Source organism: Helianthus annuus, chromosome 1 (genome assembly GCF_002127325.2).
Source record: "Helianthus annuus cultivar XRQ/B chromosome 1, HanXRQr2.0-SUNRISE, whole genome shotgun sequence".
In the NCBI taxonomy this organism is placed as follows: Eukaryota; Viridiplantae; Streptophyta; class Magnoliopsida; order Asterales; family Asteraceae; genus Helianthus; species Helianthus annuus.
In genome coordinates this window covers 60,443,119-60,460,111 of record NC_035433.2, presented here as the reverse complement: position 1 = coordinate 60,460,111, position 16,993 = coordinate 60,443,119, and the positions used below count along the sequence as shown (strand labels likewise).

Genomic DNA, 16,993 nt, shown 5'->3' with positions numbered 1-16,993 from the left:
TGATCTCTTCACACGGCTTCTTGTTCATATCAATGACATAAGCATTTCCTTTTCTTTCAGCTGTCATCAAGAACCAGTCTTCTGGAATAACAATCCCAGGCTTCAGAACATGACATCCCTTCTTCGTAAAATGAACTGAATTCCCTCTATCACAAATCTGCGAAATGCTTAACAGATTGTGTTTCAGTTCTGGAACATAATTGACATTTTCAAAGCTGAGAACACCGTTTTGAACAGTTCCTTTCAAAGTGATTCTGCCAGATTCACCTCCCGCAAATGAGACATATCCACCATTAAATTCTTTGACATTCACAAGTTGGGATAAGTCTCCTGTCATGTGCCTGGAACAGCCACTATCCATGTACCAGAGGCGCACGGTAGTCCTCCACAGCTGTTCCTGCACGAGTAGCGGGATTAGTTAGATTTAGGAACCCAGCCCATAGTGGATCTGGGTTTTCCATATGCATCAATGTACGTTACTTTTTGCCAAATCAGATTATCTTTATTCAAAAATTTTGATTTATCTCTGTTGACAAAGGAGTTGACATTCATGTTCGACTGTGCAGCCTTTACCTTTGGTCTCCAGTGTTGATAGGACCAATTAGAACAATAATTATCAAAAACATTTTGGTTGTGTCTTTGAAAAATTTTTTGATTCTGTTGGTTTCTTCGTTTGGCTGCATTCCAGTCTAAATCAGAAGGCTTGGTCCTTCGACTGTTATTCTTCATTGCCTCTGTCTTTGTGACATTCATAGGCTTTGAACAACCAGTTCGATTTGATCTATCCTTCTGATTTTTGAAGTCTTTGTGCTCGGATGACTTCTTTGGGGGATGGATACAATTTCGTGCAATATGTCCCGCAATTCCACAATTGAAACAAGTTTGTCGTTTCAATGTGTGGAGTTTCGGGTTTTTCTGAAAATTGTTCCTGCTGTGCTTATCAGGTTTGGCGATTTTTGCTGGCTTTCGTTTAGAGCGATCTGGGTTCACCTGATTTGACGTTTCACAAGCATGTGATGTATGTTGCGATTCAGACACGACTTTCTTACTGTGATTACCTTTTCCTTGAAAATCTGACGATTTGAGATCAGTTTTATTTGGTAAAACATCTGTTGAAGATTTTACGTTCAAATTACCATTTAATTCTTTGTTGATGATTTTTGATTCAGTTTCAATTTCAGAAGCATTTGAAACTTCACTAACACATGCTTCTTCAACATGTGTATCAACGGTTTCCAATGGGGTCCCACTAGATTCAACATTAGGGACTCCCACTGAGACCGATTCAGAAGAGAAATCAGGACATTCGTGATTTTCTTGAGAAGAAGTGTCAGTGGTTTCACTGAATGTATCCTGAGGGACCTCACCTGCAACACTATCATCTGACATATTAGAACCATCACATTCACAATTATTAACCGAAGAAAATTCATCACCAGAATTAGTGTTCACAGTTTCAACACAAACATCATCAGTCTTGCCCAAAACATCAGGCCCATTAGCAGCTAAAGAAAGAAACATACTAAAAATACTTTGTCCCAAAATAAGATCAGGATTATTTTCATCAAAACAAGGTTTTTGTGAATCAGAATTTAAAACTTGTTCTCCCCCAAGTGTCTCTTCACATTTCACATCAACTTTTTCTGCACATGCAAACGACTGGTTAGGATCAACATTTCCTTTTGAGACAAAATTCATTGAATGACCTGGTTGTTTATCAACAGATTTGTTGTTGATCGATGACTTATCGGTTTTTGGACCGTAAGTCATCTTGCCCTCAATAAGTAACTCCTCTTCCGTGAAAGGCATATAAGTGTAGTTATGATTGTATGGAGGAGGAGTTTTTGTGTATCCCAAACCAGCCCCTTTCTTTTCTTTATACTCTAGTTGTATGTCACAAATGTTTTTGACCAAATTACTAGAGGTGTCAAATTTTTTAATATTGATTTCATTTATCTGATATTTGACTTTCAAGTCCTCTAATTCTTTGGTCAGGTCGCTAATTGTGGCTAGAGCATCTAAGAAATTACAGTTTTTAGCACTGAGGTCTTCTTTTAGCTGAACTATATCTTTTCTTTGGGCCTCAATTTTTTCTTTGTAAAGTTTTTCATTTTTGGCCAAAGTAAAGTTTTTATTCTTAAGATCTTGATAATCTTGAATAAGTTCAGCATTATGTATTCTATAAGCCTCAACTCTTTCTCTGCATTCAGTAGTACAGAAAATAGAACGTACCTCTTCAGCAGTGAGTCCATGAACAGGAGCTGACAGGATTTTGGTCATGAATGCAAAATTTTCAGCTTGAGGCTCAGCATCTGGCGAAGAGTCCTTTTCATCTGAAGTCATGAACGCTATGTTTTGAGCAGCACTCTGGATTTCTGGTTGTGAGATGTTCAGACGTTGAATTTCATCATCCCAATTGAAATCTGCACTTGGTTGAACAACAAGGGCTGAACTCTGAGTTCCTTCACCAGCAGCGGTTGAATCGTTTGTCGTCACAAGAGCCCTTTCAGGATTTGGAGGAGCAGGATGCGCAGGTGTAAAGTCTTTGTTGTTGTTGGGCTTAGGGCAGTTCCTTGCCAAATGACCTTGTTCATGACAGTTGTAGCAGCGTAACTTCATTGGAACATTTGCAGAGTTTGAGAAAGAAGAGCCCCATCTATTTCTGCCAGTCTTATTTGCAAATCTTTGTGCTCTGAATGCTGCCATTGCCATTTGCCAGGTGATGTCCATCTCCTCCACATCTTCAGGAAGATACTGATATAGATCATTCAACGACCAGCTAGGAGGTTGGATTTTACCTGCAACAAAAGCATTCAAACAATTTATCACAGAAGCAGCGACCTCCAGATTCTCTTTCGACTGCTGAGAAAAGAAAGCGATGAGCTCAGATTTGGCTGAAGAAGGTGTGGCAATTTTTGCTGAAGGCGCTGAGGAGCTTGAGCTAGAGTAATGCACAGTAGTGGTTGACCCAGAGGTAGCCTTTTTCGATCCATTCTGTGAAATCAGTGCAGTGTTGTCATTGCTTGGATTGGTGGAAGAAACAGAAATGCCTGCGGCTAACAAACTGGACTTGTGATTATTCTCCCGTTGTTTGTCATCAAGCTCACATGCTTTGATGTGTGAAATCATTTCAGTCAAGGTGCATCTTGCGAGATCTTTGGTCCGCTTGATCATAGCAACGTGATTATCCCAACTCTTTGGCAAGGCATTCAGAAGTTGTCGATTCTGAGCAGCCTTTGAAGGAAGTATTTCTTCTAGATCCATTTGAGTAATGATCTTTGAGAAACGCTGAATCTGATTCTCAATGGTTTCCCCATAGACGTAGTTGAAATTATTGAAGTTTTGCCTCAACAGATTCCTTCTGCTTTCCCTCATGTCTTCATTCCCTTCGTACACATCGATCAATGCTTCCCACAGTTCTTTGGCTGATTTGCAAGTGCGAAATCCCATAGCAATGTCTGACCCCAGTCCCATAGTCAAGTATGCGATTGCTCGATTATCTTCTTCGACAATAGCGTAATCTTCGTCAGTATATTCAGCACGAGGTTTCTTGACTTTGACTCCAGGGTTCGTCTCCCTCTCATACATGATTTCTCTAGGACCTCTTTCAATAACTCTCCAAAGCTTGGGCTCCTTGAACTTGATATGTTGCTCAAAACGCCACTTCCATTCAGGAAAGTCATTAGCATCTAAGAGCCTAGGAATACGAGAGCTGGTTCCAATTTTTGAGTCCAACTCTTGCTGAGCGTTTGTGACAGCTAGGTCATTAACAGTTGACATGTTTGCTTAAAGTTAATTAATTATATTAATTAAGGTCCAACAGTCCAATAGTCAACAGTCCAAAAGTTCAACAGTTCAACAGTCCAAAACACGAGTTTCTGTTTGACGTTGCGAGTCGTAAACGGGGTTGCGAGTCAATTTCCTGAGGTTGCGAGTCGAAATTGACAAGGTTGCGAGTCAAAACTTCAGTGATTACGAGTCGTAATGGCAAAGGTTGCGAGTCAAGCTTGTTGAGGTTGCGAGTCGAAACTGGAATGGTTGCGAGTCGTAACCAAACAGGATGAGCCGAAACCAAGGTTGCGAGTGGAGACCAAACTTCTGGTTGCGAGTCGTAACTGAACGTGATGAACCGAAATCAGCAATGTTGCGAGTCGTAACTGGAACGTGATGAGCCGCAACTAAGTGATTGCGAGTCGTAACCTGCAAAACAATAAGTGATAAGAACTGTTTACTCGCAATCCCGACTTTTCAGCAATTTCCAAAATTCAAAGATATTGTAATCTTTGAATCTGTTGACCACCGATATCCCGAAATTTCAGCAAACACCAAGACTGAAATCAACAAACCAAATTCAGTGATTTTTTCGATAAATCTGTCAAGAACAATTGATAAAAAAAAATCTGCAAAACACTCAACAAAACCGGATCAGTAATATATGAAACTTCTTGAATCCGATTGATATCAAAACCGAGCCCTTGAATGGCTTCAATGATATCAACCGAGCCCTTGAATCCGATTGATATCAAAACCGAGCCCTTAGCAATTTCTTCATATTTTTCAGTGGCTCTGATACCAATTGTAAAACCCGTGAGGATCTCTCAATGATATCAATCTAAACCTTGTGAAAGCGCGGAAATCAAACACAAAGTGATTCAAGAACAAATATTAAGATCAAACAATAAGCAATAGATCAAAGACAAACCGAAACTTGCATTCAACGATAACCGATGACTGATACAAGATTTCGAGTGGAACTCGGTTCCAATGCTTGTGTCGCCTACACCTTGTCACCACAATCAACAACCTCTAATCTAATGATTAGGGTTGTTTATATACTAAACACATAGGGCCGAAAACCAACCTAGGCCCATGCGACACTTATCTAGCCCAAACCACAATGATTAACCCAAAACATAAAGAACTAATTACAAAACCAATCCCTAAACTTTGCTAACCTACATGAATAAACCTTCGGGTTCCAACATTTGGTTAAAAATCTAATGAGGATAATGCAACCAAACTCTTAGTTATGGGGAATGATGCTTTAAATGAGGAACAATAATAAGGATCACTTCGATGTAAATTGCACAAACAACACAAGGATTTGTACGAGGAAAAAGCCCTTGATCAATGAATGATCTCCGGCATAAAAAACCTCGGGTGATGGAAACTACCGATCACCAAGCTCAAATAAATCAATAAAAGTTTACCACTTCGGATAGTGACGAGCTAAGTACAAGGATCACTATGGTTAATCGTGTAAAAGTGTGAGATTTGTTAAGTGTTAGCTGAGAGCTTTGAGACTGCAATTGCACAAGAGTGTGTGTGTAACCGAAAATGGCTAAGTGTTCTAATTTTAGCTCGTCACCCCTTTAAAAATGAAAGCTAACTGTTAGGGGAGGATTTTCTAACAATTAGTGATCCTTACTTGTTATCCTAATAATGATCCTTACTTCTGTGACAGATAGTGATCCTCAGAAGAGCTTCAGGATCAGGATCATGGATCACCCTAAGGATCCTCATACTAACGATTGGCTGTTTGTGTTTACTATTGTTTTGCAGGAGTATTGAGCTTGACTTGGTCTTGGCAACGTTACTATGGAATATTCCACGGGTATTTCGCACACATTTGAATAGAAATGGACGTTGTGGAGAACGTGGGAGCATGGCACAAAAGTTGGACAATTAGTTAGCTTAGTTAGCTTTCATTTTAAAAGGGGTGACGAGCTAAATTTAGAACACTTAGCCAATTTCAGTCACCACACACTCTCGTGCAATTGCAGTCTCAAAGCTTTCGTTAAACACTTAGCAATTCTCACACTTTCACACGAATAACCATAGTGATCCTTGTACTTAGCTCGTCACTATCCGAAGTTGTAAACTTTTATTGATTTATTTGAGCTTGGTGATCGGTAGTTTCCATCACCCGAGGTTTTTTATGCCGGAGATCATTCATTGATCAAGGGCTTTTTCCTCGTATAAATCCTTGTGTTGTTTGTGCAATTTGCATTGAAGTGATCCTTACTATTGTTCTTCATTTCAAGCATCATACCCCGTAACTAAGAGTTTGGTTGCATTATCCTTATTAGATTTTTTACCAAAACAGTTTGGCGCCCACTGTGGGGCAATTGGTGTTTCATTTCTAAGAAAGTATTTCTGTTGGTGATCATTCCGGTTCATTGCATACGAATATATGGCTTCATCATTGAAGAATACCTCTACTGCAATGTCTACGGTCAATTCGTCTCAGGGCATTCCACCTTTGCCTCCACCACCTGCTGGATCTCATAAAAATGCTGAGAAGAAACCAACTCCTATTTTCTCTAAACCTCCAACTTCTTCTGCTCCTTACACTCCCACTACTAGTGACATGTTTACTTTGATTTTGCAGATGAAGGAACATATACAGCAACAGGATAAGACCAATGATAGGATCCTCAAAGAAATCGGAGATCTCAAGAAACAAAAGAGAGCGGCAGAGGATCATTCCTCACTGGTGCCCAGATCTTTGAATTTTGACACTCCGGTGATTACTTCTCAGCCAACAGAGGTTCCAGATGTTCAATATGTGGGTGGACCAAAAGGAGTGCACTACGGTTCAGCAATAGTGACTCAGGCATCAGGTTCATATTTCCAGCCAGCAGGATCCTATCCTCAGCATATGGGATCCTTCATGAATTCAGGAGCCTACTCAGGAGCGCAGCAGGTTCAAGGATCCTCCTTAGTTCCAGGATCATCCCAGGTTCAAGGATCCTCCTTTGTTCCAGGATCATCCCAGGTTCAAGGATCCTCCTTTGTTCCAGGATCATCCCAGGTTCAAGGATCCTCCTTTGTTCCAGGATCATCCTAGGTTCAAGATCCTCCTTTATTCCAGGATCATCCCAGGTTCAAGGATCCTCCTTTGTCCCAGGATCATCCCAGTTTCAGGGACCCTTCCAGATGCCAGGATCCTTGAGGAGTTTGCAAACAGGAAGTTCAGATGTCCATCAGGGAGATTTTATTCCGATGCAGACCATTGCTTCAACTGGTCCCTCCATAATTCCAGAGTCCCAGCAATATGGATTTACATCCACTGCTCCTACTTTAAACCAGATGGGAGGTAACACTTTTAGTAATTCTCTTACAACTAACCATGGATTCATGCAGGATACAGGTATCAACCATGCCATGGCCAGAGAGTTGCAAAAACTGAAGGATATGATATCAAGTGTTCCAGGAGTGGTCAAACCCATCCTGGAGATTGCAGATGGAAGCCACAGGATATCTCGTTTTGCACCACCAATTTGTGATGCTGAGATACCCAAAAGATTCCATGTTCCAACTATGAAGCTGTATGATGGTTCGACGGATCCTGAGGAACACATAGCACAATACAGGGAAAGGATGGAGATTAATCCAATTCCAGAAAGGTTAAAGGAAGCATGCCTATGCAAGGGATTTGGATCCACACTTACTGGATCAGCTCTCAAATGGCTGCTAAGTCTTCCCCCTTACTCTATTACCTCGTTTGCTAATCTAGTTAACTTATTCAATAATCAGTTTTCTTGTAGTAGAAAATTTGAACGGTTAACTAGTGATCTATATAGGATAACCCAGGGTCATAATGAATCATTAAGGGATTACATAACCAAATTTAGTAAAGAATCCTTAGACATTCCCAACTTGGATATAGCCACGGCTGTTGAGGCCTTCAAAATGGGATTGCTTAGGGATTCATTGTTCTATGATGATCTTGTTATGACACCATGCAGGAACCTAGATGAGGTAAGAACCCGGGCACTCAGGTTCATCCGGTTAGAAGATGACAAAAGGATCCAGGAGAGATTAGCAGGATCCTCAAAACAAGAAAAGCAAGGATCCTCGTTCAAGAACAACAAATTCAAATCCTATAACAGATCCGACAACCAGAACGTGCATGCTGTTGATCAAGAAGATGACGATGAGGATTATCCTCCAATTTCTGAATATTGTATTTCCGTTGATAACAATGAACTGATCCTTGCGATGCAGAATCTAGGAGATAAAGCCAGATGGCCTAGAAAAAATGACAGACCGGCTGCAACCAAAGACAAATCAAAATGGTGTGCATACCATGAGGATTTTGGGCATTTAACAGAGGAATGCATTGCATTGAGAAAGGAAATTGGATACTTATTGAGCAAGGGGCATTTAAAAGAATTGCTGGGTAGAAAAAAGTCAAGGACTCAGGATCCTGAAAGGATCCCTGAGAAAGCTCCAGCCCCTCCGGCAGATGCACAAGTGATAAACTTTATTTCTAGCGGATCAGATATCTGTGGTGTTTTGGTCAAAAAATCACACAAGGATAATGCAACCAAACTTTATGTAAACGGGGAATGATGCTTGGTACGATGAACAAAGTGAAGGATCACTTAAATGTAAAATACGCAAGTGACACAAGGATTTATACGAAGAAAAAGCCCTTGATCAATGAATGATCTCCGGCATAAAAAACCTCGGGTGATGGCAACTACCGATCACCAAGCTTCAATATATCAAATAATATTTTTACAACTTTGGATGGTAACGAGCTAAGTACAAGGATCACTATAGTATCGTGTGTCAAAGCGTGTGAGAAATGTGTTGTGTCTTCCGAATGTGGAAGAGTGCTATTTATACAAGTGTGAGTGGTCGTATTTTAGGTAAATAAACTAACTATTAGCTCGTTACCCCTTTAGGAATAGATGTAAATCTAGCCTAAATTATCGCCCTTAAATTATGCTGAGTTTCCATATCGTCCACAACGTCCATCTTTGATTATGCATATGCCAAAGTCGTGAAGACGAGTTCCTTGTTTACGTTGCTAAGAGCGGATCCTACTCGAAATTCCTGCAAGATAACATTAAATCCAAGGAGTACAACTGTTAGTATGAGGATCCCTAGGATGGTCCGTGATCCTGATCCTGGAACTCTTCTGAGGATCACTATCTGCCAAAGAATCAAGGATCACTGGTTAGGATCACATGTAAGGATCATAAGTCATAAAAATCCAGCCCTAACAATTGCCCCCAAAATATAAGGAGTAATATTGTAAATAAACGAGTTGTATTTTGTTGATCTTATCCGCAACAAAGTAACGGATAACTAGCCGTTGGAGACGGACTAGCCGTTGCAAACCTTACGTCACAGAAGTGACAGCCCTGCAAATCATCATTATAAATAGGAGTTAGAGATAGGATCAATTTGCATTTAAATTCAAGAGAGACTCCCTTTATATTCTCGTCCGAAGATCAATCAGGTATCTCTTTTCTTCTTTCTTCCTTCTCTTACTCTGTTTTTCTATCTCTTTCCATCATTCTGCAAAGATGTTGCTCCGGAACTCCCCGCACAAGGATCCTAAGAAGAACAGTCCCTTAAAGGGTCAAGGGATCATCAAGGATTCTCCCACTGAGAGGTGTTGTTTTACCGACTCTCAGATCGACAAAATTCGTCATTGCTTTCCAGCAAACACTCTTTTCAAATCTTTCACTCCTACTGCTTTGAGTGATTTTATTTCTGATACTTGGGTAGCTTTTCCTGTTACTCCGTTCTTGATAGGATATTCGTATCCTTTCCCACAGTTCACTCAATCCTTCTTCTCTCTCACCGGCATCTGTTATATCCAAGCCATGCCCATGATCTGGAGGGTGTTATATACCCTTGAGAGGATCATTGAACAAGATGGGATAGACCTTGGTATGGCGGAGCTGGCCGAGATGTATGATCTTACCACTTTCGGATCCCATCGCTATTTGTTTAAGCGAAAAACTGGGGAGGATCACCCTGTCTTCAAAGTTACCAAGAATGACACGAACTGGAAGCGACGGTTCTTTTTTGTTAGGAGAGATACCGTCCCTGATGGGGAGGATCTGCCCAAAGAGTGGGCTACTCATGGTAGGATAGAGGATCCTGGAAGGATCACCATAAAATTTGTTTCTTTGGATGAGGATCACTGATATTTTCTTGTTTGTTGTGCAGCTATATCCGTTGCTCATCTGAAGTTGACACCTGCTGCAAAAGAGAGACTTTTGGCCTTCAAGAAGCTTGATCCAGAAACAAGAACTTTCTAGGTTGCTATCCAGGATTCCCAAGAAGTATCCTCTGCCTCTGTCACAATGTCAAGTAAGTATCCTTATTTAGAAGGTAATTCTATATAGAATTTTAAATTTAATTAGAATACTTATCTTATTTTGGTTGTGTAGGTGCTGGAAAACCTTCTAAGTCTGCCTCAAAGTTTGGCATTGATGATCTTACTAATGTCAAATCTGCAAGGAAGAAAACTCCTGCTGCCAGCCCAACTGCTTCAGCCCCTAAAGCACCTATTAGGGGTAAAGGAAAGAAGAGAAAGGCCTCTGAGGATCTACAAGGCCTGCCCCTGCTCCGCCAACAGTTTCTGGACTACTTCAACGAGGTAAGGATCACTGCCCCTGTTTGTTATCCTGACAGTTTTGAGGATCACTTGTTTCTGACGTTATGCCTTGCTTTCCTTGCAGAAATTTGCTGAAATAGAGACTTATGTTGGCCACGTCGAGGATCAGGATCGCCAAATTGCTGACCTCCAACAGATGGGTGTGCTGAAGGATCTCAAGATTGCTGATCTTGAGAAGGAGCTCCGGGCTACTAAGGATGAAGCCGCCAAAATGCTGATCAACTTTGATTATGAGAAGCATGATATCACCCAGGATGCTAAGGTCTCTGCTGCGATAACCATGTATAAGATCCAGTTGCAGATGGCTGCGGAGGCTCAGGATCCTTCCTTCGACAAAAGCACATAGGATGTGGTGGGCTGGAAGGCAAGGCTGGCAGAGTTGGAGGATGATGATGAAGCTGAGGAGATCCCGATGCTTGAAGGTGGTGATGTTGGCAAGGATCAGGGTGGAGAGGCAAGTGGAGCTGGTGGTGATGGTGCAGCGAAGGCTTGAGCTGCATGATTGGGCGATGAAGGACACTTCTAGACATAGCCGGAGCCCATTTTTTTAGATTTGGTAGTGGTTTCTTTTGTGGTTGTGATGTTTTAAACAATGATGGTCTGTAACTTTAAACAATAGTCTTAGGATTAAGGATCCAGGATCCTTCAGACAATAGGTAGGATTTGCAAATGGTGGAGGGATCCTCTGTTTGGGGGATGAAGCCATTGTGATCCTGCCGCCTTTATATCCCTGCATAACTTTTGAACCTATTATCATGGACACCCTTTACCTACCCCAGCGGACGGGCCACGTATTGCTGGTAGATGCTCGGGGTAGGTAATTTTGACAACCTTTGAAGGGTTAATCCTTTCGTTTATAAATAAAATCTTAAGCTTTTGTCGCTTATCTTGTGTTATTATCCTTTTTGTTCCTTTAATTCCCCATTGTTTTGGTGTACATTCATTGAATAAGTCAGATTGAAAACATTTAGGATATGATCCTTGATCAAATATCCTATAGAAAAATCCCAAAAAGTAGTACATATTTTAAGGGTCACAAGTTTAGTTGTCAAATTTCAAGGGTTAGCATAAAGAAACAATGAATAGGATTAAAAACAGTTAAGGATCATACCTGAGAATCCAAGTTAGGATCCTAACCTTTAATCAGGATAACCGTAAATGAAATTTTAATGGATAATAAGGATTAAGGATCCTTAATTGTTTTAACTTCGCAAGCCTGAAAAACAGAACATAACTTGGGACTAAGCCAATATAAAAGATAGGTTAGTATCTGGGGACATGCCCAAAGGATCACTGGGGACAAGCCCAAAGGATAACTGGGGACGAGCCCAAAGGATAACTGGGGACGAGCCCAAAGGATAACTGGGGACGAGCCCGAAGGATAACTGGGGACAAGCCCAAGGATCGTATGTAAACTGGAGTATGGCCCTTACTGGCGACTATCCAAACTTAGTGACATGAAAATGCCAAAACCTTAGCTAACGTGAAAACGTTAGAAACCTTAGGAACGGATGTATGGTACGTCTACCATTATACGTAGGATCCTAGGTATAGCCAGTACGATGAGGTTATCAGCCCCTGGAGTGGGTACTCGTCCCAAAGACATGAACTATACCAGGATCATCGTGCGCTACAGGCGAAAACTGGGGACAAGCCCAAGGATAACTTGGGTTGAACCCAAGGATCTGAGATGCTTTTGAAGACTATCAATAATATGCTGAGGATACCTGGACTATCAGAACTCAAATTCTCGTGAGAGGAGGATGAAGGATACATGATCCTTATCCTTAGGTAAAAATAAGAAAATGGAATAGTTTAGGAGTAGGATATTACCAGAGTAAGGATCATTGACTTCATCGGGATCCTTCGAGGATGCTTTCAATGTAAGGATCATATGTGCCAGGGGGATGCTGTTCACATGAAATATTTCTTTAAGTGAACAGCATTCCAGGCTCTAGGTAACAAATTTCCTTCCATGGTTAGCAATCTATATGCCCCCTTTCCTGCTTCAGCTTCAATCAAGTAAGGGCCTTCCCACTTTGGTGCTAATTTCCCGTCAGCAGGATTGATGGTATTTTGGAATGCTTTTCTCAATACCATATCCCCCACTTGGAATTTCCTTATCCTGATATTTTTGTTGTAAGCACCAGCCATTCTTTGTTGGTAGCTAGCCATCCTTATCCTAGCCAGATCCCTGATTTCTTCAATAGTATCCAAGTCTTGAGCCAGGTTTGCACACGGGCACTTGTTCTAGCAGTTGGAACCACCATTTCTGTTGGGATCACTGCTTCTGCCCCAAACACCAAAGAGAAGGGTGTTTGACCAGTAGCATTCTTGGGGGTTGTCCTATCAGCCCAGAGCACATAAGGCAATTCCTCTGCCCATTTCCCCTTCTTGGATCCAAGTTTCTTCTTCAGATTGTTGATGATGATCTTGTTGGATGATTCTGCTTGGCCATTGGCTTGTGGGTGGACTGGTGTTGATGTTATCATCTTGATCCCCCAACTGTCACAAAAGTTAGTAGTCCTGCTCCCAATAAATTGGGAACCATTATCACATAAAATTTCAGACGGAATGCCAAATCTAGTTATGATGTTTCTTTTAATAAAGGATATAACTTCCTTTTCTCTGACTTGGGCAAAAGCTTCAGCCTCTATCCATTTGGAGAAGTAGTCAGTCATAGCAAGCATGAATACTTTTCCACCAGGTGCCTTAGGGAGCTTGCCAACTATATCCATCCCCCATCTCATGAATGGCCAAGAGGATGGTATAGGATGTAGGAATTCGGCTGGCTGATGAAGGATATTGCTGTGTCTTTGACAAGGATCACACTTCTTAGCATACTCCACAGCATCCCTTTTCATCGTTGGCCAGTAGTATCCTGTCCTAAGGATCCTTGAGAACAATGCCCTGCCCCCAGTGTGGTTTCCACAATCTCCTTCATGGAAATCCTTTAAGACTTCTTGAACTTCAGGATCCTCGATACATCTTAAATATAGTCCTGCAAGAGATCGTTTATATAGCATATTATTTAAGATTGTGAATTGGGATACCTTAATCCTGAAAGCCCTAGGATTTTCTCCTATAGGAATCTCCCCGTGTTGTAAGTATCTCATGATTGGTGAGATCCATGATCCTGAATAAGATTGAGTATCCTCTCTAGGGATCATTGCAGTATCTTCTTCTATTTCCATGGCCACCTGTTTTTCGATAGCAGGAGCCAGGATATGGATGATGGGGATACTTATATCCTCTGGGATCTTCAAAGATGATCCTAGATTGGCCAATGCATCAGCTTCTGTATTTTCTTCCCTTGGTACCTGTGTCAAACTGAAGGAAACAAAGGAGAGTGCCAATTCTTTGACTATCTCTAAATATTTGGTTAGTTTTTCACCTTTCACAGCATAGGATCCATTAAAGTGATTAGTGATTAACAATGAATCTACGTATACCTCAAGATACCTGATCCCCATATGCTTAGCGATTTGTAAACCAGCGATTAAGGCTTCATATTCAGCCTCATTATTAGTGGCTTGGAACTCACAAGCTATGGAATGGGGTATTATGTCCCCCTGTGGAGATTTTAGTAGTATACCAAGCCCCGTGCCTTTGACATTTGAGGATCCGTCAGTATGTAGTACCCAAGGATCCTTGGTCTCATCCAGCTACTGGACCTCCAATTCTGCTTCCTTTTGTAGATCACTACTGAAATCAGCCACAAAGTCTGCTAGTGCTTGAGATTTAATGGCTGTTCTAGGCTCATATCTTATATCATGGGCACTAAGCTTTACTGCCCACTTAGCCATTCTTCCGGACATCTCTGGTTTCCTGAGGACATTCTTAATTGGGAAATTAGTTCTAACAACAATAACATGGGTTTCAAAATAATGTCTTAGTTTAGTAGATGCCATAATTAATGCAAGGATAAGTTTTTCAAGGTGTGAATACCTGGATTCAGCATCAAGTAAACTCTTACTTACATAATAGACAGGATATTGTGTACCTTCATGATCCTTAACAAGGACTGCACTTACTGCTTTTGAGGATACCGCCAGATATAAGGATAACACATCTCCCTTTTCTGGTTTCATCAATGCTGGAGCTGAGGACATGTATTCTTTGAGGGTTTGTAAAGCATTCTCATGCTTTTCAGTCCACTCAAATTTCTTGTTCTTTCTTAGGATATCATAGAATTCTTTACACCTTTCTGAGGATTTGGATATGAATCTGTTTAGAGCTGCTATCCTGCCTGTTAGCCTTTGCACATCCTTAGCGTTGGCAGGGGATTTGATATTCACCAATGCTTTGATTTGTTCTGGGCTTGCTTCAATGCCCCTCTGAGTTACCATATATCCTAAGAATTTGCCTGCTTTAACACCAAAGTGACATTTTGAAGGATTAAGCTTCATCTTATAATTATCAAGGATATCAAATGCTTCCTCCAAGTCCCTTAGGTGATCCTCAGCCTTCTTGGATTTCACAACCATATCGTCTATGTATACTTCCATAGTTTGTCCAATTTGATCTTTGAACATCATGTTTACCAGTCTTTGATATGTTGCACCTGCATTTCTTAATCCAAAAGGCATAGCAATATAACAATATAAACCGGTTGGGGTCATAAAAGCTGTATCCTCTTGATCAGATGGCTCCATCTGAATTTGTTGGAATCCAGATGATGCATCCATGAAGGTTAACAGTTCATGCCCCGCCGTTGCATCCACCATGGAGTCAATGTGGGGTAATGGGAAAGGATCCTTGGGACATGCCTTATTCAAATCAGTGAAATCGACACATACCCTCCACTTTCCGTTTTTCTTTTGAACAACGACCACATTGGCTAGCCATTTTGGATACTTTACCTCTCTAATCATACCTGCTCGAAGTAATCTTTCTACTTCTTCCTGGATAATGGCATTTCTTTCCGGTGTAAACTTCCTCCTTTTTTGGTGGACTGGTTTGATTGTCTTGTCAATGCCAAGTTTATGAGTGATAATATCCTTAGATATACCTGTCATATCCTCATGTTTCCATGCAAAGGTAGACTTTCTTCTTTTGAGGAAGGATACTATGTCTTCTTTCATCTTGCCAAGGATCCCTGATCCGATATAGATTTTTGATTCAGGATCATTAGGATCCAAAAGGATTTCGTCCACATCCTGTTCTCTCGCCTCCAAGACATTCCTTGGAGGATACTATAATTGCTATTGCTCCCTTGGTTTCGAGGCTGGTTTCATTGATGAGGTGTAACAATCCTTAGCTTCCTGCTGATCACTGTCGATCTTGATTATACCCCATGGGCTAGGGAGCTTCACACATTGATGGTAGGTGAATGGGACTGCCTTCATATCATGTATCCAGGGCCTGCCAAGGATAACATTACAACAAGACAAACAGTCAATAACACAAAATTTTTGATAATTATGTAATCCTTCCACATAGATTGGGAGTTTGATGTCCCCCAGGGTTTTCTTAGTTTCGCCACTAAATCCCACAAGCACGGAGGATCTTGGAGTGATATCTGATTCAGGGATACCCATCTTCTTCAGAACATCGAGTTGGATAATATTCACTGAGCTTCCTCCGTCAATAAGGATCCTGCGGACAAAATGGTTAGAGATAAAGAGAGTGATGACTAGACTATCATGATGAGGATCCTGGATGTTAATTCTATCATCCTCGTCGAAGGTTATAACTTTTCCTTCCGAGACACTTGATGTTCGAATAGGTCTTTCTCCGTTATCCATTTTAGCTTCCTTTGCATGCCTTTTAGCTGCCGAGAAGGATGTCCCACATATGTCTGATCCTCCAGAAATAAAGTTGATTACTTGTGCATCTGCCGGAGGAGCTGGAGCTTTCTCAGGGATCCTCTCAGGATCCTGAGTCCTTTGCTTTTTTCTTCCCAACAACTCTTTTAGATGCCCCTTGCTTAGCAGATATCCAATTTCCTTTCTTAATGCGATGCATTCTTCGGTTAAATGCCCAAAATCCTCGTGGTATGCACACCACTTCGATTTGTCTTTAGTTCCAGTTGGTTTGTCGTTTTTTCTGGGCCATCTGGCTTTTTCTCCTAGATTCTGCATTGCAAGGATTAGTTCATGATTATCAACGGAAAAACAATATTCAGAAATCGGAGGATAATCCTCATCATCCTCTTCTTGGTCAACGGCATGCACGTTCTGGTTGTCATTCCTATTGTAGGATTTGAATCCGTTGCTTTTGAAAGAGGATCCTTGCTTTTCTTGCTTTGAGGATCCTGCTTGTCTCTCCTGGATCCTCTTGTCATCCTCTAGCCGGATGAACCTGAGTGCCCGAGTTCTTACTTCATCTAGGTTCCTGCATGGTGTCATAACAAGATCATCATAGAACAATGAATCCTTAAGCAATCCCATCTTGAAGGCCTCAACAGCTGTGGCCATATCCAAGTTAGGAATGTCCAAGGATTCTTTACTAAACTTGGTTATGTAATCCCTTAATGATTCATTATGACCCTGAGTTACCCTATATAAATCACTAGTCAATCTTTCAAATTTTCTACTACAAGAGAATTGATTATTGAATAAATTA

At 41.1% G+C, this 16,993-nt stretch overlaps 1 protein-coding gene across 1 annotated transcript; it reads right to left on the bottom strand.

Moving 5' to 3' along the window:
* Nucleotides 1-1,440: 1,440 nt before the first annotated feature.
* LOC118481315 lies at nucleotides 1,441-3,341 on the bottom strand. Its single transcript, XM_035976733.1, has 2 exons — nucleotides 2,233-3,341; nucleotides 1,441-1,643 (listed from the first exon to the last, which is right to left on the bottom strand). The coding sequence occupies exons 1-2, from the start codon at nucleotides 3,262-3,264 to the stop codon at nucleotides 1,629-1,631; spliced, it is 1,047 nt and encodes a 348-aa protein (XP_035832626.1). The 5' UTR covers nucleotides 3,265-3,341; the 3' UTR covers nucleotides 1,441-1,628.
* Between the last annotated feature and the right edge of the window lie 13,652 nt (nucleotides 3,342-16,993).